This window comes from Notothenia coriiceps, unplaced genomic scaffold (genome assembly GCF_000735185.1).
Source record: "Notothenia coriiceps isolate Sejong01 unplaced genomic scaffold, NC01 NC01_scaffold00008958, whole genome shotgun sequence".
NCBI classification, from domain to species: domain Eukaryota; kingdom Metazoa; phylum Chordata; class Actinopteri; order Perciformes; family Nototheniidae; genus Notothenia; species Notothenia coriiceps.
The window spans coordinates 289,057-312,412 of NW_011341659.1; the positions used below are offsets into that span (position 1 = coordinate 289,057).

The 23,356-nt window shown below is 42.2% G+C and overlaps 1 protein-coding gene across 1 annotated transcript in view; it reads right to left on the reverse strand.

The window, feature by feature from the left end:
• plekhh3 (pleckstrin homology, MyTH4 and FERM domain containing H3) overlaps positions 1-23,356 on the reverse strand; it is a 33,969-nt gene that overhangs the window by 2,536 nt on the left and 8,077 nt on the right. Inside the window, exons 3-12 of the mRNA XM_010770489.1 lie at positions 14,256-14,350; positions 10,619-10,801; positions 8,956-9,113; positions 6,313-6,436; positions 5,479-5,776; positions 3,452-3,659; positions 3,147-3,274; positions 2,377-2,497; positions 1,446-1,934; positions 1,135-1,326 (exon numbers count right to left, since the gene is read on the reverse strand). Coding sequence (XP_010768791.1) covers positions 1,135-1,326; positions 1,446-1,934; positions 2,377-2,497; positions 3,147-3,274; positions 3,452-3,659; positions 5,479-5,776; positions 6,313-6,436; positions 8,956-9,113; positions 10,619-10,801; positions 14,256-14,350 — 1,996 coding nt within the window. The remainder of the gene's footprint in view (positions 1-1,134; positions 1,327-1,445; positions 1,935-2,376; positions 2,498-3,146; positions 3,275-3,451; positions 3,660-5,478; positions 5,777-6,312; positions 6,437-8,955; positions 9,114-10,618; positions 10,802-14,255; positions 14,351-23,356) is intronic.

Consider the following 23,356-nt stretch of genomic DNA (forward strand, 5'->3'; position numbering starts at 1 on the left):
ACCCATGAATGAGCAGCTAATCTCGCCCTCACCCTTTACTCCTGGCCAAACCATAATAACCCCCTGCAAATCCATTTCACTTGCTCAGTAGCTCAAATATATGGTACATTTATGTGAGAGCAATATGAGGCCTCACCTTCATAAAAATATGAGCCTTACTGGGCTCTGCTTCAAATCGCCTGTGCATCGCATAAATAAATAAAAGCCACTTTTGTGCCCATGAGAGATCACAGAGGGATTTTTTGTTCCGAGTGGGAAGATGAGGGCAAATCTGCCCTGTGAAAGGCAAGATTTGTTCTCTAGTGAAAAAAAGTCTGCTTGGAAGAACATCCATGTTTCTGAGAAAGGTTGGCTAATATTTTAATCTGACCACTGTAATAAAACTCCCCCCCAGTTGCCCTTTAAAGCCAGGAAGTTGGACTTTTGGTGGCAAGCATCGGCTGGAGACCAGGGGCAAGTTGTGTGCTCTCTATTTAGACCAAATTAATGAGTGTTTTTAAAGTGGGTCATAGAGCTGGAGGGAGGGGAATTTCTTAAGTAGACAGCGTGCTTCTTTCTCTTGCTCTGCAGAACACTGCCCGGTGATAAGGCCAATTGGCCGTGCACCGTCCAAAGATTTAATCCTGCCGTGGAGATATATTGTTTCTAAGCTTGGTGGAAACACAGCTCGAATAATAATACATTTTACTGACATCAACCCGGTGCTTGAGGATAGAGTGTATAAGAAATCAATGCATTCAACTTGACGTCACCCATTGGTTTATGAACTATGATTTTGAAGCCTCAAGTTTGGCATTTTGGACGTTTCAATATTTCAGTTCTAAATTCTAAAATGCAAACATGGAGCAACTAAACCAGAAACACATTGGTAATGATCCATCAATCACAAATGATTTGTTGAAAAAGACAAAAACATGCAAATAAGACTATGAACTCATTAGGAAAATGATTACCGAGTTAATAAATCAAATGAAGTCAGGTCATTTCTCATAGAATTCTATACAATCAGACTTTCTTTTGCAAACAGTGGAGTCGCCTCTGGCTAGTCATTAGAGAAAAGGCAGGTTTAAGGCACTTCTGCATTTGGTCACTTTTCACACATGAATGTTGCCACTTCGGCGTGAGTCACTATACCTTGGTGGTTTCAAACATCAGATCCCGATCCCCAGCTGTGATTTTGAAGGTGTTGCTGTCAGATACCCCGTAGGAACAGATCTGGCCGTAGGGGAAGGACTCCAGGGCCTCGGCCTCTCCCTGTCGATACAGAGACACGGATGTAGCAGCTACACCCAGCCACAACTTCTGGGAAAAACTCCCTGTCGAACTCTGGAGGGAGGAAGAGATAAGCAGATGTTTGAACAGTTCACAGTTATCCTTAAATTTACCTCAAGAGGCCAAGTGACTGTCAAACATTGCGAGAGCTCAAGAGACCCAACAGTACTCACAATATAAAAATCCACTTCATAAAGAGTGCATCCAAAGCCCGACCACTGGCGTGCAATAGTGAGGTAGGCAGCGATACTGTCCCTGCGGCTGTAGCCAGCCAGGCCTTTCCAACGCTCCAAGATGGACGCCATGACGGCCGCTGCCTCCTCCTTCAGCCGGCTTCGCAGACGCATGTCCTGCTCCACCTTCTGCTTGTGCGCTGCTGTAGCCGTGTGGCTCCAAAGCGTCCCTGCTAGAAGGCCTGTGTGGAAGCGCTGCGTCGTGGGGCAGCCCTGATCCGCCACCTGACAAGGAGGCAGGGCCGGGTGTGCAGAAAGGGACATGAGGACCTGATCTTCTAGTACATGACCTGGGAACAGCTCGTCCAGAGGTGGGCAGGGGGCATGTGTACTGAAGTCCCCCACCAGACACTGAAGCCTCAATGAAGCCAAGACCTGAAGGTCCTCTTCACAGGCCGGCAGCTGGCCGCGCACCACCATCTCATGGCACTGCAGTGCAAAAGGCCAAAGCGAGGACAAACAGGGCGAGAAGAAAGAGGAGGAAAAGAAGGCACAATTTGTCAGTAATAGCCTCACTCCTGCCATCAATCCCTTTCTACCCCACCCTGTTTTATTTTCTCCCATAACTCTTTTATGGGAGTCCTCAGGAAAAATGTTCTAATGAAGCCAGTGCTGGCTGCATTTGGCCCCCTTTGCATCATAGCCAGTGCTCTTAGTCATGCTTTTTATGCACTGTGCTTTATCACAATCACAGCCCATAATACATTAATGGTTGTAAAGTAAAAACATAACAGTCCAATGAAAAAAGAGGAATGACTCGCAGCAGGAATGTAAATTAAATCCCACTATCAGGACGGAAAAGGCCAATCATAGCAAAGGCACTCTCAAAGGAGGACTATGCCCTTTGTGGAGTTGTGTTCTGCTCCATTACCTGCTCAAAGAGGAAGAGATACTCAATGCTGTCCACTGATATGCTGTCAGCATCCAACAGGCAGTAGAGCTTGAAACACAGTTTCCATTGGGCTTTAGACTCTGACTCTTTGGTTGACAGGCTGCAGAGAGAAGGGGGACAGAGAGAGTTAGAAAGGGAACACATACACTTTTCTTTTTTTTCTTTTTTTACAAATGGTATACTAAAAATGTAAAACCATGTTAATGTGTTACAAGAAATTGGCTCCTCAATATGTAATATTGTTGTTAAGTAACTTGGCGGTTTGATGAGTTCCATGTTTACCCTCAGCACTGTGAGGACACAGATGTCCACACATGTTAAAAAGGCAGGTTCCGTAATTCCAGCTGGAATCCTTATCATTTAGGTCAAGACTTTGCCTTGCCTTGTACAACCAAATGACATCAGCTTCACCTCAACTAAGCAGCGACTGGCTGGCTTTGCTGACAGAAATAGTGACATCAGTCCAGTTTCCCAGCAGGGTGTCATGTTTGACCAACAAGACCAGACAAGGTCACCAGTTATCACAATATACTGGATAACGTTCAGCATGGGCTAGCGAAGATAAATATACAATCCACAGTTCTGTTTGCGTTCATCTAACAAGTGACACATATCTCAGATTCCTGCCAGACTTAGACAAGGTGTTTTGATAGCGTGTCTGTGTGCTTGGTTTTTTATTGTGTCTGACTTCCTCTCTGAGTTTGTCTGTTCTATTTAACAGTGTGAAGACGGAAATGTATTCTTCAAACCTGGTCAGGATGTCTGCGATCAGAGCGCCGCCTGGAACTGGCTGCTCCCACAGTGCATTCTGCTCGTACAGTGCAAACGTGTTTTTGGTGTCCTGCAGGCCGAGCTTCTCCTGCATCCTTCGAACAACCTGCTCAACGGGAGTGGGTTGAAAGAAAAGATGGACACACAAAGGGTTTCACATTTCAAGAGTATAAACAGGAGACGCAAATGCAATTTATGTTTTTAATGATTTAGTTATGTCACAAGACTCAATATTAGGCTGCGAAGTGGTGCTATAAAGTAGAATACAGATGAAAGCGCTAACCTCATTAGCGGTAGTGTGTGAGCTGATGTAGAGCTGGCAGGATAGAGGGCCAGGATAGTGCACAGTGCACAGCATCTCCTGTCGGCTCATCAGCACCTGGATCTCCTCCCAGGATGGCACAGACCCCCGACACTTGGTCTTCTCCAGAGCCTCGCTGATGAATGACGCATAGTTATCCATCTCAGACTCAGGGTTCTGGCTCTGGATCCTGCGAAGAGAGAGTGAGAGTGAGATGGGGGGATATGTGCCATGTGTGTGGAAGCCCATTTCAAATGTGTAGATATTTGCCAGCAACATTTAAATGTTCAAATACCTAAAAAGAGAAAACTTGTTATTGCACGTGATGTAAACAGTGATTCAAAGTCTGTAAGGCGTTATGCTGTGATTATGGACTTTACGTCATCCTTTCGATTCAAATTCCAAGTTCTTTATTTTCCTTGGGCTGGCAATGCTCAAAAGTCAATGAGGCGAGGAATGACAAATGTTCTCACTTTAGCTCTTAGGGACTTAAAGACTCAACATCCCTCAATCCTTCAAAGAAAAGGAAAATGGCAAAGAAAACATGTTTGACTTTGGGTAACGCACGAAACAGGAAAAGGTGTTTCCGCTCCGAGTGACCTGCCACTTCCTCCCAGCGGAGTGTCCAGGAGCAGTAGGTAAGTGTGTGTGCTGTTGTTTTAAAAGAGGGGACACAAACCCAGCAGGCAACACACTCTAACTGGAGCCTGACGTCTAACACACTGAGTGTGAAAGGTGTGAAATATTACCTGATGGAGTTATGAGCTCAGCCCCGTGTAACCACAAGGAAAATAGGAAGGAAACAATTATACTGCGACGGTCGTCCCAAAACACACAAAACGGAGGACAGAGAGAGGGGTGCAAGAAGGTCTCAAATATTCTGCCAGACAGAGAGGCCCTCTCATTCCCTCAAATGTCTTTCTCTCTCATAAATATATGGCCACAGGGTGGGATTTGTCCTGCTGAAACATAATTAGGAATGTTCCATTGAGTCTGTGTGATCCTTCCTCTCCTGTCTTCACCCCTCTCTGCTTTTTCCTCCTTTCTCCCACCCCCCCCTCAACCCCCTTCCTCCTCTGCTTTCTTTCTTCTAGCCTCTTCTCTCTGACAGCAGACATTCCCTGGGGGTTTCTGGGCCCACTTCCCAGCTCCAGCTTGAGCTTTGCCCAGCTGCAGCCTCAGCACAAATCCACAGTGTGTGTGAGAGAGTGCGTGAGAGCGATGGCAATACGAATCAAAACACACAAGCAGCGTTATTATGAACCGCCATTGCATGCAACTGATCCATTAGCTACAGGCTGACTCCCAGCACGTACATATAGATAGAAAACTGTAGCGGTTTGATGGTATGTCGTTAGACAGAAAATCTGAAGCAGGAGATTAGCACTGCTAATAACTTAGATTAACATGCTCGACAGAGGGCTAATTCAGACCTGTAAATCCAGCCTTTAAACACTGGATCTGTCTGGGGGAACATACTAACAATGTGAAAGCATATCACGCTACTATATCTAAACTGGTGGTTTGCAGTGCTGGCGCCTGCTTTTTGTCCACTGTCTAGACCTCATGTTTTCCCTGCTACTGCACACTACCAGTTAACCTTTATCTCCCAGCATTCAACCTGTTCTTCCTTATAATCGGCAACTGACTCCTGGTATCATGTGTTATTCTTATGTGACTGCATGTTGTTGCACAACTTCCGTTCACATTTGACTTAGATCACGTCTCAGGTCAAATTCTATTCACGAGTATAAAAAAAACCCTGCATATTTACATGTTATTTAAATTACATTACATGTCAACAGAAGGATTACTGTAGTTGTTTCCTACAAATGAAAGCCAGCAAAAGCAAGAACATTTTCCATCTGTAACTACAAGGAAATGATGTGAGCAACTCTATTCAGTCAGAATAATTGTACCTGAATTCAAATATATATATATATATATATATTTATCTATTTATATATTTATACACACATACACCCTCACTATACTTTTGTGTTGCTCACCTCTTGAGGTGGAATCGCAGGTACTTGAGCACGTTGGGCCCAGGCAGGAAGGTGCAGCTCATGCAGGTGAGAAGCTGCCAGTAGCGCAGGTGTGCTGCAGTGTATGGGGCAGGGGTGTAGCTGGTCTGCTTCACTAGCTGGCAGTAGACCTCGTCTCTGAGAGGTCGTAGGTCCAGGCAGGTCTGCAGCACGCCTTGGATGATGGGAACCGGCTCCCGTGCCGACTCTAGCTGCTGCAGGCAGTTAAAGAGTTTCACAGCCTCTTCCCGTACCGAGCCGTAGCCTTTCCCGCTGTGGTCTGGAGAGAGGAAGAGGAGCAGAAGAATCGTGTATTGCTTTGATACATTTTTCTCAATTATTTTACTTCTTCAAGATATCTGTATGAGGATGATTTTGTCCTTTAGACTTCAAATAGTTGCATACAGTGTCTTTTTGTTCTGGGTTGAGCCTTGGTTTGCACTTATTTTAGACAAGAAAAAGCCCTGAGTTGCATTGTGTTAAATGCTGCCTCTCAGCAATTCTACCAGAGCAGAGATAACACTTTCTTCCAATTAGCAATAAAGTCCTTGAGCAGTTTGTTCAGAAAATAGAATGCACATACAGGCTTGAGTGATCAGTTTCGATTGGAAAGCATAAAATAACTGTTAATAGAGTAAAGATAACAGCTCGATAAACACTCAGGAAGTGTAGATCTGAACCTACCAGATCCAACTTCAAATGATATCAGCACTTTGTATTATGTGCAAATTATGTTTATCATTCTTATCATTTTTACCCGCAACTTCAGACACTGTTGCTATGATAATGTATGACGTGAACATGTCAACTACTTACATGTATGCTCCAGGCTTCCGTAAGGAAAGGGCAGCAGAGGAGCGTACAGGGGGCCCTGAGTGTACTTCAGGATGGGGTTGTGCTGGTAGATGTGCTCCACTACCTCTGGGTGGAACTTATTCTCCTATTGCAAACAAGTGAAAAACAATTGTCACAATAATGTCCACACACACAGAAAATAACACACGTTCATATGCCTTTAATATGCCTGCAGCCGACCTGGAAGCAAGTCAGTGAATGGGTGATTGAGTATGTGTGTTTGTCTGTGAGAGGTGACCAGGGTCGATTTGACCAGGTTCACAATTCAGCTCTGGCAACTTTCAAAGCAGCAAGAAGGTCAAGTGATGACCCAGCAAACCACACTAGCATGACTGAAAGGTTATATTTGATCGACTGGTGTCAATGGGTTTAGTGTGCGTGTGTTTGTCTCTTCCCCTGCCTATGTGGATAGATGCCTTCCAGCAGTACAGATGGCTCCCATGCTAGTGCCCTCTAGCACCTGTTGCTCATTAGTAACTTTGCCACTGCTCTCTCCTGCCTCTGCAACCCCCTCAAACCAGCCACTGTTTCTCTCTGGCTGCAAGACAAGCCCGCTTTCCCCCCTCCTTAGTGGGGCAAAGTTGACGCATTCTTCAACGGTGTTTGGTGCCCACTAGTGCAAATACTGGAATAAGATGCTGTTGTGTGGATCACATATAAGGTCAGAGCATCCCAGAAGAAATTCATACACTGTACATGCATTGTTGGTGTTTCCCTGACATATGCAGCAGTTGGACATTTTGGAAAATGCATATATTGTCTTTATTGCCAAAAGCTATGAGGGGATTGAAAGCAGTCTCAAGTCTGCACAGTAGATATGAAGCTGTAGCCTTACTTAGCATAACACTAGCACTAAGACTGGTAATGGGGAAGTGAATTCCTGGAGTCTCTGACTGTTGCTTGGCCAGCTTTTCAATAAATAGTTTGACACATAACCTTACATTTGAGTTGAAGTTTTCATTATTTTTTAAAGAATGGACCAAAACAACATGTTAATAAGTGAGCTTTCGAGGGGCTGCTGTGGCAGTTTTGTTGAATATGGGTAGAGCTAGACTATCGGTTTCTCTTTCTGCTGCTGGTGATAGTTTTATAATTAAAAATGAACTTTCTTCTCTCAGCATAAAGCGCAAATAAGCAAATTTCCTTCAAATTATAATTCTTGTGTATTACAAGTGGGTACTGTTTCTCAGATTTGTCCATCATTTTTTGCAGTTATGGTAACATTGTGCTTACCAAAGTAATTGCTAAAATCTGGTGATAAAGCAACATTGCTCTAATTACAATGAGGTCAGTGTTAACAAGACACCAAAGCAGTCAGATTATAAAACAGGTTGTAAAAACACCAGGAGTTAAAATAGATTATGTAAACGACTATTCGGAGGTCAAACCAAAACTGAGTAAACTTGAACGGTTACTAATAATCCCTCAATGCAAAGGAAAACTATGTGGTGACACAACTAAATTATACTTGGTCAGAGTTGTGCTAGGATGTATGTGTGTTAACTGTGATGGATATTTACAGTCAAGGTCATACCTTAACACTATATCTGTCCTTTAAATGGTATGTGTTTAGAGCAGGTCAGCCATCTAATCTAGTCTTCTCTCCTTTTTTCTCTATGGTCTCTGGCTGTAGGTCCAAGGCCAACACTGCAATCCCTGCTTCCCCTTGTGTCTGTGGCAGGAACATACATCTATGCTTTAAAGATAAGCTACTATCCTGTTCACACAAAGCCTTTTTTGTTAATTCGTTCTTTGATTTTGCAGTCCTCATCATCCCACAATCGCACGTGGAAAATACCTCACCTCTATGAGAAAGTGGGCCTACTTGTAAAAGTGAGAAAAAGAGAAAGCAGCAGACTGGGACAGGGAAAATGTGAGAGAGAAGAATGAAGAAGAGACTTCAGGGAGGGACATGTGAAACAATGAAGGAGCTCTTTAAAAGCAGGCCCCCTCTACTTCTCCAAAATGTAAGCTTGGCCCCTCCGGGCGAAGCAGACAGGGGCAGACGGAGGCAAGCAGATTAACCACTCTCTTTGAGATTAGAGACTCTCGTTGGGAGATTACGGAGACAGGAGGCCAGGCAAAGGACTGCTTATCTGGCCCTGCTGCTTCATGCTGAGCCCCCCTCCACCTCTTTTGCCCAAACTGCCCCTCTCTTTAACTCAGGGGCAGATTGATGCAAGAACAGTCATCTGTCAATGAGATTCCAGCATGCTGTGTATTTTAGCAGTCTGAAAATATGTTAATCCACTCTCATTCCACATGAAAAAGTGAAGCAAATGTGCATCCTTAAAAATCCCACTGGTCTTTAAAGCATTCAGTAACTGAAAATGTATTTATCTTAACACAACCCCTCTGCCTCAGGTATTTATAGTATTGTCCATGTGCGCTGGAATAGGATGAGATCAGTCAAAATGTTGAGGCAAGCAGAGGAAACTTTGGACTTTTGGCGCAATGAGGCCCTGTGGATTCCATGGTAACAGGGGAGAGGGGGGAGAGGGGGGAAGAGAGGTGTGTAGGTGTGTGTGTGTGTGTGTGTGTGTGTGTGTGTGTGTGTGTGTGTGTGTGTGTGTGTGTGTGTGTGTGTGTGTGTGTGTGTCCTACCTCGATGTCTCGAATCAGGAGCTGTGTTGGTGTTTCCACAGGTGCTTTGGTATCAATGATTTTCTGGATGGCACACGCCCAGTGCACGGCCTCGTTGAAGTGCTTGGTGTACAGCCTGTAGCAGTGCTTCCGCCCATATACTGTGATGCTCCAGTGGCCTGGAAGAAACACACAAAAAAGCATTTTAAATAATGGTACTGTGGTCGGGTGACGCAATATAATAATTGATCAGCTTCCAATAGAATTGTATCTTGATGAAATCATATATTGAAATATCGTGATAAACACTTTTGTCATACAAATTGGTAAAAACAAATCACATTTCTTTGAAAAGCTGATGTGTAATATCTTAGGGGAATATCATTTGATCACACTTAACATTACCAAACAGCTCAATAGTTAAACAAACTGCTTAAATTGAAATATTTGTTTATATTTGTTCACTTAAACTTTTGATTTATTCACCTAACACAAGACCTAACAATAATAGGCTTTACCATGTAGTTATTTCTTATGGAATTTGTTTTTTTACTATTCTATATAGCTAAATATATAGAGATGTGAAATGAGGTAGAAGATTTTGGCCATATCGCCCTGACCTGGCACTGGAAATTCAAACTGCACCTCATTGAATGTGTAATTCAAACAAAGGAAAGTGAAATGTTCTCTGCATGGGACACCTCGCGTATCTGCCGTGATTCACTTTCCATGACTTCCTCTCTCGGTTTTACTGAGGATCAAAGGTCAGCCTGAGAGAAACCTCAGTCAACGCCAAGACCAAACAACATCAGTTATTCTACAGATGAGAGGAGAGGGTGAGTTTCCTCCTTGAAGAGAGGAAGTATTAGACATACCCAGTCAGTCTGGCCTGATCTGCAGCCCCACGGCTGTTATCAGCCTTTCCTGCTACGTGACTTGGCACCACGTCCTTCTTTGTCTAGGTTCTTGGTTAAGCACAAACCCAAAAATAAAAGGTTTAACCACCAAAATGATTACATGGTGGTATTGAAATTGTTTATTGCCCTTACAATACCTCTGCTGTTCAGTATCAGGGAAGCCAAAGATGGAACCTTTAAAAAGGGAACTAATATTTCATTGTGACAACCAGAAAATACACAGAGGAAGTACAGTAAATATGTCATGCTTTCCCAGTGACTTAGAGGGAACATAAAGTCATTTAGTAGTGAAACACTAAATAGAGCTTGTGACAAAGCCACTATTGAAAGAGCACTTCTGTCTGGAAAAGTCCCCTGGCATATTGAGTTAGTAAGAACTATGTTTGAGCTTAGGTTTATACAATGGGTTAAAAATCTTAGGTGGTTTGGGAAAGTTAGCACTAACTTGGAAGAAGGCGACATGTTTGAGTAATACAGAGACTAGAAAAAGGACAAGTCATCCCTCTGTCCCAGAAAAGGAAGGGAGAGTTCCCCATTGATTACTCAGAAGTGAGTTTTGTAGGCAAACCTTATGCCACAGCTGGGGCTTCCCAAACGTACTCAGAATAACAGCACTTATGGGAAAGGGGACCGCAAGACATCACTTAAAACCCTGACAATTTTTTTTTACCAAATATGTGTTGGTCACTACAACGAGGAGGGGAATTACCAAAGGTCTTATTAGCCTCTACTCTAGAATACATGGGAGTCATCCGTGTGCCCCTCACCTGTTTCCTTGTATGTCTTCTTGTCTGGCCAGATGACGGAGCAGAGGTTGGTGAGGACCAGCGTGCCCAGTCTGCGGGCTCCTTTCTCTTGTCCGCTGTAGTAGTCCAGGGAGTCCTGGCTCAGCACAAACCAGTACCGGCGCTGCTTGATCCAGTTGCCTCGCACCTCCCGTGACAGCCACCCTTGAAAAAAGAAACAAACATGTATCATTTGAGAGTCAACTTCAAATTGAAGGGACACAGTGGCTTACATGCTAGCAGAACACCAATGATTAATGAATGAATGAATCCATCAGCCAAATAACAGAACATTTTACTTTTTTGAAAATAGAGCAATGGTTTAAGTTGTTTTTATTTTTAGAACAAAAATGTTTTGGCTCAATTGTCAAAGCTGTTGGGCCATGTACTTCGGCGTTGTCCCCCAAGCAGTCTGTATGAGACTCCCTTGTTGGGGTAAATGCTAAGGGATAAAAATACAGCCAACTAATGCCATAGGCATTAAAGCCTGCATGCAGCCAACATAATGACCACTTGAGAGGTTGACAGAGTGAGATACGAGGAAAGAGAAAGAGTGAGATTGAGATGTACTGGAACAGAGTGACAGAGAGAGTACAGCAGACATAACTTCATCTCATATGCATGCCCAATTGTCTTGCCAGGCCTGGCTCTACTTTGCTGGACTGTTGTGTTCTCAAAGTGCTGAAGGGTTGGAAAGACGGGATCCACTGTTCTACAGCAGTGAACTCTTTCTGCCCCCTCATCGGCGGGTACAAATTGTCCCAAATAAATATTTTATCTCTGAGTAAATAAATAAACTAGTTTGGCTGAGCTCTGTCCAGATGCCGCCCGTGGAGAATTGACAGAGGTAGGATTGTAGAGTCCTGGTGGGGGGCCATAGTTCATCCAGAGGGCTGATGGAGAGCCTGGCAAAGGGAGGAGGCAGGCCACCTAGACCGATCCTAGGCAGGGTGTGTCTCTATGCGGGGGCCGAACACGGCTTATGCTGGCAGTTTGCCACTTGTGGGCTGGCTGTGCACATGTGTTCATATGGCTTGTGCATGCATATTTAAGAGAGGTTTTAAAGGAACAATTAGGCAATGTACCTTCAGCTTCCTTCCCTGTGAAAACTGCAATGACGCCACGCCAGCATCACAGCTTCCTCTGTGGTTAGCAAGCTGCATGCCACCTGTCAGACAGCGCTCACTCCGCCTGTTCCTTTCTTCCCTCTGCTCTCACTTACTATTTACTTTCATCTTCACCGTTTCTCTTCTATCCCCGTTCTTTATCCTTGCCTCAAAGTGGTTTTCCCAGGCAGTGCAAAGCCTCAACTGCCTTACTGCTACTCAAAAATAAAAATAAAAAGGGAGGAGGGGGGCAAAGGCTCAGCCTCTCAGGCTATGTTTCCTGTTTAAGAATGCTTCTATATGATATAAGTAGAAGGTCTGAACCCACCATAAACCCACCCAATATAGCCTAAAGCAGAAACCCTGGAGGTACTTAACACCACATCAGAGGGGCACAGCATCTAAATCCAATGTGAAACGGATAAATAAAAAGCATGAGGTAAGTCTGGCTGAGCCTGCTGACAGACTGGAGGTGCAGCGGGGAGACAGACAAGCTGACGAGGGGAGAGACATGGAGAGAAGGGCATGCCTGCTACTTTGATACCTCAGTCCAGACACAGGACGTCCCACAGATGCTGCTCTTTTGGAAACTTTAAACAGGGCGATAAGAACCAGAATAACAGGAGGGAGACAGAAAGAGGGATACAGAGGAGCAAAGTCCCCTGTACACCCCTCCCCTGGTCTCCCATCTGGATCCAATCTCTGTGGCCTGCTAATGTCTCCCCTGGGGGCCACGGCTTGCCCTTAATTTGTTTCATTTGTGACCCCTGACCCCAAATGCCCTGCCCCCTTCAGACCCAGATTGTTCAAACAATCTCTCTCTGTGCATTTCCATTGCTCTAATGCGAACCTCCTATCTTTAGTACTGAACGTTTTTTCCATGATTGTTTAAATGACATTATAATGAAAAATTAACCATACAAATAAATAAAAAAGCACCTCACTGCAAAAAATCTGCGGGCAAATATGCAAACAATGTCTAAAATCATACAGACAGAAATTAGTATTGTATGGCTTTTGCACTTTTAAAATAAGACACCAAAAAACTCATAACTAAATTGGATCAGACTGACCATGACAAGTTCTGCATCATTTTAGGAGCAGTTTATTTTAACCGGGTCAACAAGGGTATATCAATAAACCACCGTCTTATCATCTCTCTCTGTCACCACTCAACGGCCTTTACAATGCGCCCTCCCATAACAAATCTGCATCCGCAATGTTTGTGTCCTATTTTGGATACGGTGCAATATTAACCCCATGTAGCCTAAGGACGTCCTGCTGGAAAAAAGTAAACACACTGAACATGGCTTTAATGGAGAAACTGTTGAAAACATATCCTTCTGCAGCACACACAGATAAATGAGAAGGATTATCTCTCGCCCTGAGGTGTTGTGGTGGCTGTAATAGTGTGATCGGATAGAGGATGAGGGCACGGTCAAAACTCAAATCAAAGAGACAGTGCCCTGGGAAAGTGGACGTTCTGTGTTTTGAAAGAAAACTTTTCTCCTCAAATAGTACGACCAGACATAGAGGGGAGAGCAGTGAGGGAGGGGCACTAGCCAAGGGTGCATAGTAACTGTTGTCAGAATTAGGCCATCTGACTGCCGACATTCTAAACAGGACGTCATTTATCCGAGTGCTGGCATTTACTCTCTGAGAGTAGCAGGGCAAGAAAATAAATAAAAATAAATAAAAGCACACAAATATCCTATGAGATCATTCCTCAAAGGCATCAGACACCCAAACCGGCACTCCTGTTGCTAGGAGCGATCCTTGCGTGATAACAGAGCAGGCGGGGGGGAGAGTAGGAGCAGCTGTGCCACAAGTGGCTGTGACATTACTTATCGGGAGATAATTAGGGTACTGAAATATATACTAAACTTACTGAGAACAGCATGATCCTACCCAATTTAATAAGTGAAGTGAAAATAGAAAATAAATGCCAATCTCAACTTCCAATGGCATGTTTTTAAATGGGATGTTTTGCATATCCAAAATATTCAATTTAGATAGAAAGGTAGATAGATATTTTATTGATCCCAATTTGGGAAATTCTTCATCACAGAAGCAAAAGTGTGTTTGGACATTAAAATACAATACTTTAAATACTTTAAAAAGTGGAAAAGAGAATTAACAATTAAAAAGGAGAACATTTAAATAATATATCAAATATAAACAATATAAAATATTCTGGATAATTAAAATAAAAAGTCAAAAATACTACAGGATGCAAAATACTACAGGTCTTTGATAAGAAAGGAGAAGCTCAAACTATGTAGCAGTGAGTTCTCTGCCAGCCAGAGGTGAGCTGAGAAGGCAGGAATGTTTTCCTGTACTTCTCTACAGTGGAGCAGCAAGAAAATGTAAATAATGCTTGGATTGAAGAAGCTGGAACCAGTGAATGTTTGCCATGTTTGCTTCAAAAAGTAATTGCCAATCAAACAGAGAACATAGCAAGTATTTGCATTCAGTTTAAGGAAGTTCAGTAAGGCTGTTTTCATGTGACTTACCTTTGACCAGCAGCTCGGGATCTTCCTCCAGGCCCATCTTATTCTTCTCGATGATCAGGCTCTTCATCTCTTCAGTCCCCTCTGAGACAGTGTGCCTGGGTAGAGGAGAAGAGGAGAATGTAAATAACTCTGGTTCTCTCTCAACTCAAAGTCTTCCCCTGACTACTCCCTCTCATTGGATAGCTAATTAGCCTGCCGAAACACAGTTGGCTGTGAACCCCTCAACCCCCTCCCCCATATGACACTGTGCCAACTACAAGGTTCTATGATACTCTTAGGTGGGGGTCACACATAGGGGACTGGAAGAAGTGCCATGAATATGTCCTCCAGCGTTCTCCGAGTTTCTGATACATACCACGCCACTGTGGACAGCTCGTCTCTCTTTTAACACTTTGGCCACCGCGCCGACTGAAAATAAACGTGACACAGCGACGCCGGCCTGACTCGCAGTCAGCCAGCTCACTCCGGTCAGAGAAAGGCAGAAGGTTCAAGAGGTCACAGCCTCAGATAGTTAAAACCAGAACCATCAAAAATACCTTTACATCAAATTACTTATTTCCCTTTTGATTTTATTTCAATATTTTCTAGCATTCGTTGTTATTTAAGGGTGGGATTTTTCTGTTTTGTATATAGGTTTTTTTTGGGGGGGGGTTTGGTGATGAAGTTTGTTAAAATTGAACATCATTAACAAAGATAAGAAAATAAAAAACACATCTGTAAATCTGTTGACGCCTCAGAAAGTTATGTGCCGCTTCCTGAACATAAAAGGAAGGTTTAACATCTGGTCAGGCAATATTGTGGAAAATTCCGACCTTGTTATCTCATGCCAAGGACCATTTCAGTCCATTAGATTGTTTGTAGGTTTTATTTTCTGCTTATTTATTTAGCTATTAATTACTTGTTTGTTTATTTGTTTTATTTCCTTGACCTAACTAGCATGTGAGGCACGGCATGTCAAACCCCTCCTTTCTTCCTGTCCCCCTGCTGGAGTCATTGCTTTCAGGAAATGAATGGAGACCCCCCTTGGAGGGAAATCTGGCCTCCTGTTACCTTCTCCTTTGCTAGCTGATTTACGTCCTCATTGATCTGATAATTCCGGAAGGTTGCTCCTCACGGAAGTCAGCAAATCAATGAGTCTGAATATAGCCTTATCTGCTTTGACTCAGCTTACATGACTCCAAAGGCCGTTTCCTTTCCTTTAGTGTGCGCTGAACTATTCCTGTCTGTACCATGCTTTATCATGTTGACCTCTGTGACATTACCCTCAAATATTGCCTAATATTAGGATTGTATTGCAAATATAACTTCAAACATTAATGTTTGCATTAAGATTAGTTGTAATTTCTAAACTGTATCAGGTTATGTATGACTACATGATTTTTGATGACAGACTGAGACAGTTTACCTGCTTGACAATACTGATTTACTGCAAAACAATGAATGAATTATGATGAATAGACTGAAAACGTAATCTTATTAGATAAAAGCGATGTTGACAAAAAGTAATAAAAGGGTATTTATCGCAATACGCATAATACTTTTTAGACCGCAATCAGATTGTAATACCTATGCCTAATTATTATGCTTAAATACATACATCGTAACAGACTGGTCAGACAGTGTCTAATTTAAGCTAATATTCAGACATAGTGAAACTCTATACTGGGAGTCAGTTTTCCTGCATGTGAATGTGAAGTGGTTCAGAACATCACTGGAGAGCAGAAGTGAGAAGGAGAGAGTCAAGAGGATCCTGTCACCTTATGCTTAGTCAATCTGTATAATGTCTGCCACAGCAGCCTTCAGGGAATTCAGACAGTCTCTGCATCTATAAAATTCAAACAGAAATGTAACGACGTATCTTATTTGAGGTTGTTAACAACCCCTGCTACATAACAGAGACACGCAGACAGAGATAGTTTATGTATGAAAAATGAGAGAGGAATAATATCTATAGAAAGGCTACGGCTCGACTGAAGAATATAGCCTGCTGTGGTGTTTATGATCTTTACATTAGAGCTGTCTGTGATGGGCATACATTTCAAAATGTTGAGTGATAAAAAATAATCCTTACACTCTAAATCTGAATTTACTATACACCAATATGAACCTCAAAACAACTGGTGTAACCTACTGCAGGATTTGAAAAGGCAGTCCTAAAGACACTACTCTAAATGTTATGGTTTATTAAAACATTATGTGGTACACATGGTCATAAATCTTGGAGCAATATCCTTGGAGTTTAAAATTAACCTTGGCTGTCATGTGTGAAGATTTCTAAGAAACGTTGGCCTTTGACACAGCTAAAAACAGACATAAATCTTTTTTTTTACACTGAAATACTTTTTAGCGCAACGTCATTACTTATTTTAAGCCTTGTAAATAACCATTAAATCCCAGGTTTTGACCTTTAGCAGCATAAACTAGCCTGACCTTCAATTTAGACACTGCCCTAGCAGAGTCAGTTTGAGGATTGTGCTTTGGATCTCCACAGCTGTCCAGCAGCCCTAAAACCCCCCCACCTCCATCTACCCATACTATACCACAATGCTACCACCCCCACATTCCCAGAAACCCCAGCAAAAGCCGTGACGGTGGGGCCTTTAGTGGGTAACTTCCTGTGGAGTGCAGGAAACAATTTGACATGGGGATTAGACAGCACGGAGAATAGAGTGGACAGCTACACACAGACATCACCTCTTTCTACTGCAGACGCAAAGCATCTTTTGAATGATTAAGCTTGGTATCTGTCAAAAATCAGGGTATTTGTTTTGCTCTGTGTTTTGGGTCTTGTTGAGATCAATGCATTATACAGCTTATACTTTTAGAAAAACAGAAAAGTGAATTTGCTTCTAAGGGAAAATATGCAGCATAGGGAACAAAACACCTTCCAGATTATTTGTTTATGAAAGTGAAAACATCTTCAGATCAGATCTCATAGGTCAGCTCAGTTCAGCAAGTAAACAGTGATCAATGTGGAAGTCATGAAAAAGTTAAAATAATTTCCTATGTGTACTAACCATAGATCTGATTCCATAATAAATCTAAAGCACATATGTTCATCCTGTTGAGTTTAAATATCCTGTTGCCTCTTGTGAGAAGTGAGAAACTGTATGGCGTGAAGCCAATAAGTCACTCAGATACATGGCCGACGATGAAAAGTTCTTCAATATTTATCTACTACAAGTACTAGTTTGTGTGTGCCCTTTCTCAATTTCAAATCTCTTTATACCAAATCCACACAGTAATAATATAGAGTTCTTGTGAGATGAACTACAGACAAGTGGTAAACTTGTTGGAAGAAAAAAAACAAGGGCAACATAGCAAAGGTGTAAGTGTAAAACATTTATAAATAGGACGGAACAAGGACACAAAGTATACATCAGCTGCGAGTGTTCCTTTTTTGTCTAACTTGCAAAACCAAATTACTCCTTATTGTCACGAATGATGAAGGTAAACAACCAACACCTCATCACATTAATCAATTACCTGATCTTTATTTTTTTTAAACTATGCAGTTGGGTAGAGATTTACATGATGTCACCAAATTCCACACGCTTTGAAAGAGCTTTATAAGATAAAGGTGTAGGTTGTCCCACCCTAACATGTGCCACAAAGTGAACAAGAGACTCAGGGAGCTATCAATCACCGACACTCTGTACACACCCTCTCAGTTCTGAAAGAGCGTGGTGGAGAGGTTAATAGTGAAGTTGTTTCCAATTCATTTTGATGCCAATGTATTCAAAGTTGCCATTATAGCTACATCAGTCCAACCCGCAACTAAAGCGAGCATTTTTAATGTTGATTAATAAATAGATTTCTTTTTTCCAATAAATAAATTATTGTTTGGCCTATATTGGTTAGGGAGCATTAAAATGCCCAAAGCAGACAGGGCTCCCAGTGTGGTATGTTACTATATGTTAACACAGCAAAGTTTGACTCGAATCTACAGTTTATGGACTGACACCAATAGTTCTTACGGAAATAAAGGTCATAGCATATTCGGTGCAGCCCTCATGGTGACAGTGACAAACCCCGAGCCTGTTTTTTTCAGGTTTCAGGCTCGAAAATGACATTCCCAGAACAAATGACCATATCTTCCCTTCTAAAAAGGGTTAAATTAATAATCTTTTTTCTCAAAGTAATGATAAACCTGTCAGTTGGATGTAGAAAAGTCAGATTCAATATAGATGTTTTTTATTTTAAAGAAAATTCAGATTGAACATGGTAAAAAACTGTAAATTATAGTATCCGTCCAAAATAATAAGTACCCTGTATCAAGATTGTTGACAAAACAAGTGATATTTGAAATCTTTAGCCAGATTTAGCAAAAAAAACTTTTCTGGGGCCATTTGGGTGGATTTTTCATATCTCTGGCCCCCCCTGCTGGATTTTGACATGTGACATCTCTTTCTAATCGTCAGAGCCAATCAAATCGAGGGGAACTCCCACATAGTCCTTATTTGGTCATGTGTGTGTATTATAGAGAGGCGAAGTCCCGCCCATCTACTTCCGACCCATGGGACCCCGGAAGCGGAAAATTATACATTGAAGTCAATGGAGAGAGAGAAGTAATCTTTCGATCCCGTTTGAATTGTGCCACGAATGACACATATGATGTTCGTCAAATTAAAAGAACATTTTGCAAGTCAAAAAAATTAAAAATGTGTCGTAAAACTGTGAAGCTACACATTTTTTTGTGTGAAACCGCTCAGTGAACTACAGGTCTCTGGTCTCGCACAATACGCGTCACCATCACAAAGATGGCCGTTACGTTAGCAAATTTCACCTGTTTCTTTCAGAATGAGGCGAAAAAGTATAAAACGAGGTGAAAATCACTACAAGTCTGGGCATGTTGAGAGCTGTACATACACGAAAGGGGAGTTAGTCGGTTCTGTAAGAGCCAGCATGCGGGACCGGCTTTACAAGGTTTCAGTAAGTAATATGAGTGCAATGTTTAACGTTAATGTCAGCTAGCTAACATTAGCTAACAAGGTACACTAACGTGTTTTGTTTTAGCAACTAGTTTTCTCCTTAAGAACTTCGTGGTCTCTGTGTATGCTGTGGATAACATTAGTGTTCACAAGAACAAGATACACTCCCGTGTTTTGTTTTAGTTGCTCTTCAGATTGAAGCGGCCAGTTTTATTATCGACTATATGTGTGATCTCCTTTTTACATCTCGTTGTGTACATTTGAGTTTATTTGCTGTGTGTAGATTCAAGGATTTTGGTTATCTTGTCAATTTGTTTGGTTATCTAGGCACAGCTGTGTGTGACTCCCTCTGGTACACTGGTATGTGTTTTTCTAATGTAGAGAGCATTGATTAATTAATAAACTACACACTGACTCTAGATCCTGACCAAATCCTTTTTTGTTGATCAAATGTTTTTCAAAAATGTATTGTATATTATATAACAGCTGCACATCACAGACCGGAGTCTCTGCTACTGTGGACCACGAAGGAGGCGATCATCATCCCCATCCCCAAAGACCCTGCATGGCATGGAAATCTCCTCCTGGAACAATTCTACACCCAGCATATGCTCCCTGTGTTGGCCAGTAGAGAGGAGGACATTTAAATAAACATGCTCTTAACACCCTCGGACTCTGCGTTGTGTTTCGTATGTGTGATGGGGTGTTATGCAGAGGGGACGAAAACAGGACACAGCAGATTGGGATTTTGGTGGAGATGCTGAGCAGTTATTTAATTGTTGCATGTAATTATTATTATACTGCGTGCTTCTTAGTTATTCCATCTTTTGCTGTAACATGGATCTGTATGTAACTCTATATTTACTTGTTATCTACCACACTTCCTTCTACATCGTACAGCATCATTATACATGATGGTGTATATAGGATATATATATTTGTATACATATCTGTAAATTGTATAATTTTATTTTTTCGTATTTGGGACGACGGGCGGGCCACCGAGACGGCGTGTCCGCAGCCTCTCTTTTTCGCCGACCTCTCCCAGGTAAAAGAGTTTAACCCTCTGAAAGGTCGGAGGGAATAAAGGACCGAACGACGATCGAGCAACCATTTTGCATGTTTGAACTAAATAAAAGATTACACGGACGTAAGACCCGCGACTCAAACGGTAATAAGAAAAGTAAACTTTGGTGAAAAGGACTATGAAAGGTAACAAAAACGTTATTAGTATTTTTAGACAATAATCGGGTTGATTTTTGGATCGTTTCTTCCATTTTAACTTGTCCGAAACCGACAAAACGGCGAGGAGTTAGTTTTTTTGGGGTGTTGCCCCTGAAAAAATTTTGGGGTCGCTTTTTGGTCAGGCGGCGCCCCGGTAATCGGTTTATTGGTTTTTTTTTTACATACATTTTTTTTTGTGATAAAAATTTTTTTGGTAATTTCAAATTTTGGTGTTTTATTTTATAATCCTGTTTTTCGGATGGTTTTATTTTGTATTTGTAAATATAAATTTATTTTTTTTTTTTGTTTTAATTTACAACGATAAGTACGGGACTAAAAAAATGCTTTTGTCGCCGGTTTCTAAAAAAGGACCTACCCGCCAAAAAAAGGTAAAACCTGCGGCCAGACCAATTTGTTCATTTCATATTAACTAACATTCTATAAAACGAATTTTTTTGAAACTTCGCATCCCGGGTTAGCGGGGGAGGTGTTGTCTCCAACGATTCCCCAACCCCCCGATCCAATTGCGGTTGTTAATTCGGTGAAAGCCCCGTAAGAAAATGGAATTACGCGAGTTAAGACGTTTTTACCAATTTGTTAACTTTGTAAATTTTCTTAGTCCGGTCAAGTGCCCCTCCTCAAAGCTTCCTTTCCCGTTCCCGTCCGCCGCGAAAACGTAAACCCTGTAAAGAACAAAAAAACTACAACAAAAAAAAGGTAACACTAACTACACTCCCACCCCATTTGCAAAGTTAACGAAACAACCCTATCCTGTTCAATCAAACGCCACGTAAAAATGAACGTTTCTCTTTGTTAAAAATTTGGTTCAATAATAAGCACAACAAATGAAATTCACAAACCATATACTGGAAAAAAAGAAAAATAAAAGAAAAAAAATTTTGGAGTGGACATTACGAACTTCCTGGGAACGCCTTTGTACTGTTTGACTGACCCTGGAAACGGAGACCGTTTTTGGACGTAAACAGGGTGACATCATTAAATCATAACACAATACCAAAACTAATAAATTATATGTAAGTTTCCCGGAACGTTTGGGGGTCGTCTTTCCAGCGGACGTGCGCCAGACTAAAATAAGTTTTTTCCCTGGGCGAAGGGCGGGGCGTGGTCGCTTGCACGTTAATTTTGCTCGGCGGCGAAGAAAAATTGGGCGTTTTGTACTAACGGTTTTAAATCAAGGCGTTGGGCCCTGGGCCTGGTGCGCCGTTGTCCTAAGGCCGTTGGGCTTTTTGGCTTTTGGGCGTATTATGATATTTTTTCGTCACTGTTTGCAAAACCGTTAATAATTGGGTGTTGGCCGTCAACGTATTAAACCGAAGTTTTTTCGGGAACCCTCAACCAAAATAAAAGACCCCGGAGGATCCTACTTGGTTTTTTTCGGAAGGGTCTGCCAACCTAAAGCGAGAACTCCTTTCGTCCAATTAACTTTTTTACGACATAAGACGGCCCCCGACCCTTTGTTCCTTCGAAGTTTGGGGGGGTCCCCGGGTAAAGTCCCTCTTAAAACCCCCCGCCCCCCGCCAAAGGTCCTCCCGTTTCTAATTTCTTAAAACGCCGAACCCGGTTTCTGTCCCCCCCCAATAAACCTAAAAAATATAACCCAGCCAGGGGCCCGCCCCCCCCCCCCTCCTCCCAGAAGAAAACCCTAAATTTGTAATTTTGATTGTTAATTAAATAAATTTTTTTAATAAATAAATAAATAACCCCCCCCCCCGTTTTGGTTGGGGCCCCGTTTTTTTGGGCCCTTTTTGGGGGGCCCCGGTAGTAGGAAACCAAAAAATTGGGGGGGGGTCCGCCCCCTGTGGGCCCTTTGGGGGCCCCCCTTTTTTATTTCGCCCAAAACTTTTGTTTAATGGGGGGTGGGGGCCGGTTTTTAGGTTGGAAAAAAAAAGGGACCGGCCCCAAGTTTTGGGGGCCAGCCCCCATGGCCCCCCCGCCTAAAAATTGGGCGCGGGGGAGAGGCCCCCCCTTGGCCTAAACCCGGTCTGGAAAGAAAAAAAACCCCACCCGGGGGGTCCCTCCTGGGGGTGTTGGTAACCATAACTTCCAAAACCCCTATAAACAGGGGAACCCCAGGTTACTTCCATGTGATGAAATACATTTGTTTTATGAAAAGAAACTAAAGTCGATTCATCGTTTTTCGTACACGTGCTCAGCCTCCTGAACAAGTGTGTCTTGTTAGGTTCTTAACTGTCAAAATAATATAACTGTCATCGTAGTAATTGTCGTACGCACGTCACATGTGCCTTATAGCAGAAAATGTATTAAAAATAGAAAAGAGATATGAAGGTCCACGATGTTCGGAAGAGGTATTGTGGGGGTAAAAGAGACACGAAAATCAAAGGAACCGTCCATGAACTAATAACGGATATAAAGTTACCCAAACAGATAGTAAGAAAACAAACATTGTCAATGGGGTTTATTCCCAGTTACAAATATTACAATGTAAAAGTAAACATGGTCAAAGACCAACTTCAAAGGTAGAAAGAAACCCTGTTAAGGTTTAGATTCTAGTTGGCAAAGTAATCAGAACTGTTAAAGAGTTTACCTCTGGTGAATTAATGTCCCCAACAGTGATGACGTGGCGGGCCCCTCCGGTTTAGGCTCGAGCGCTGAGGTAACTAGCACACACCGGGGGGTATTTCGAACGATTGCCTTATATTATATCACTTTTTTATAATACTCCTAAGCTAATGCATTGATGAGTTCTCGAACAACCGGTATATGAAGTACTAAAGTGTTACGGTTACAGTTTACACTGAAAAAAGACTCTAAAACAGAAATAAATGGGTATACCAATATATACCCGAATCTAAAAGTGAAAAATTAATCTATATTTAAAAAAAGGGAAGTTTAAGTGAACAATATCTGACGCCTTCGCCTTGGTCCAACCGTAATAAGATCTATATATATTTAGTAATATATCAC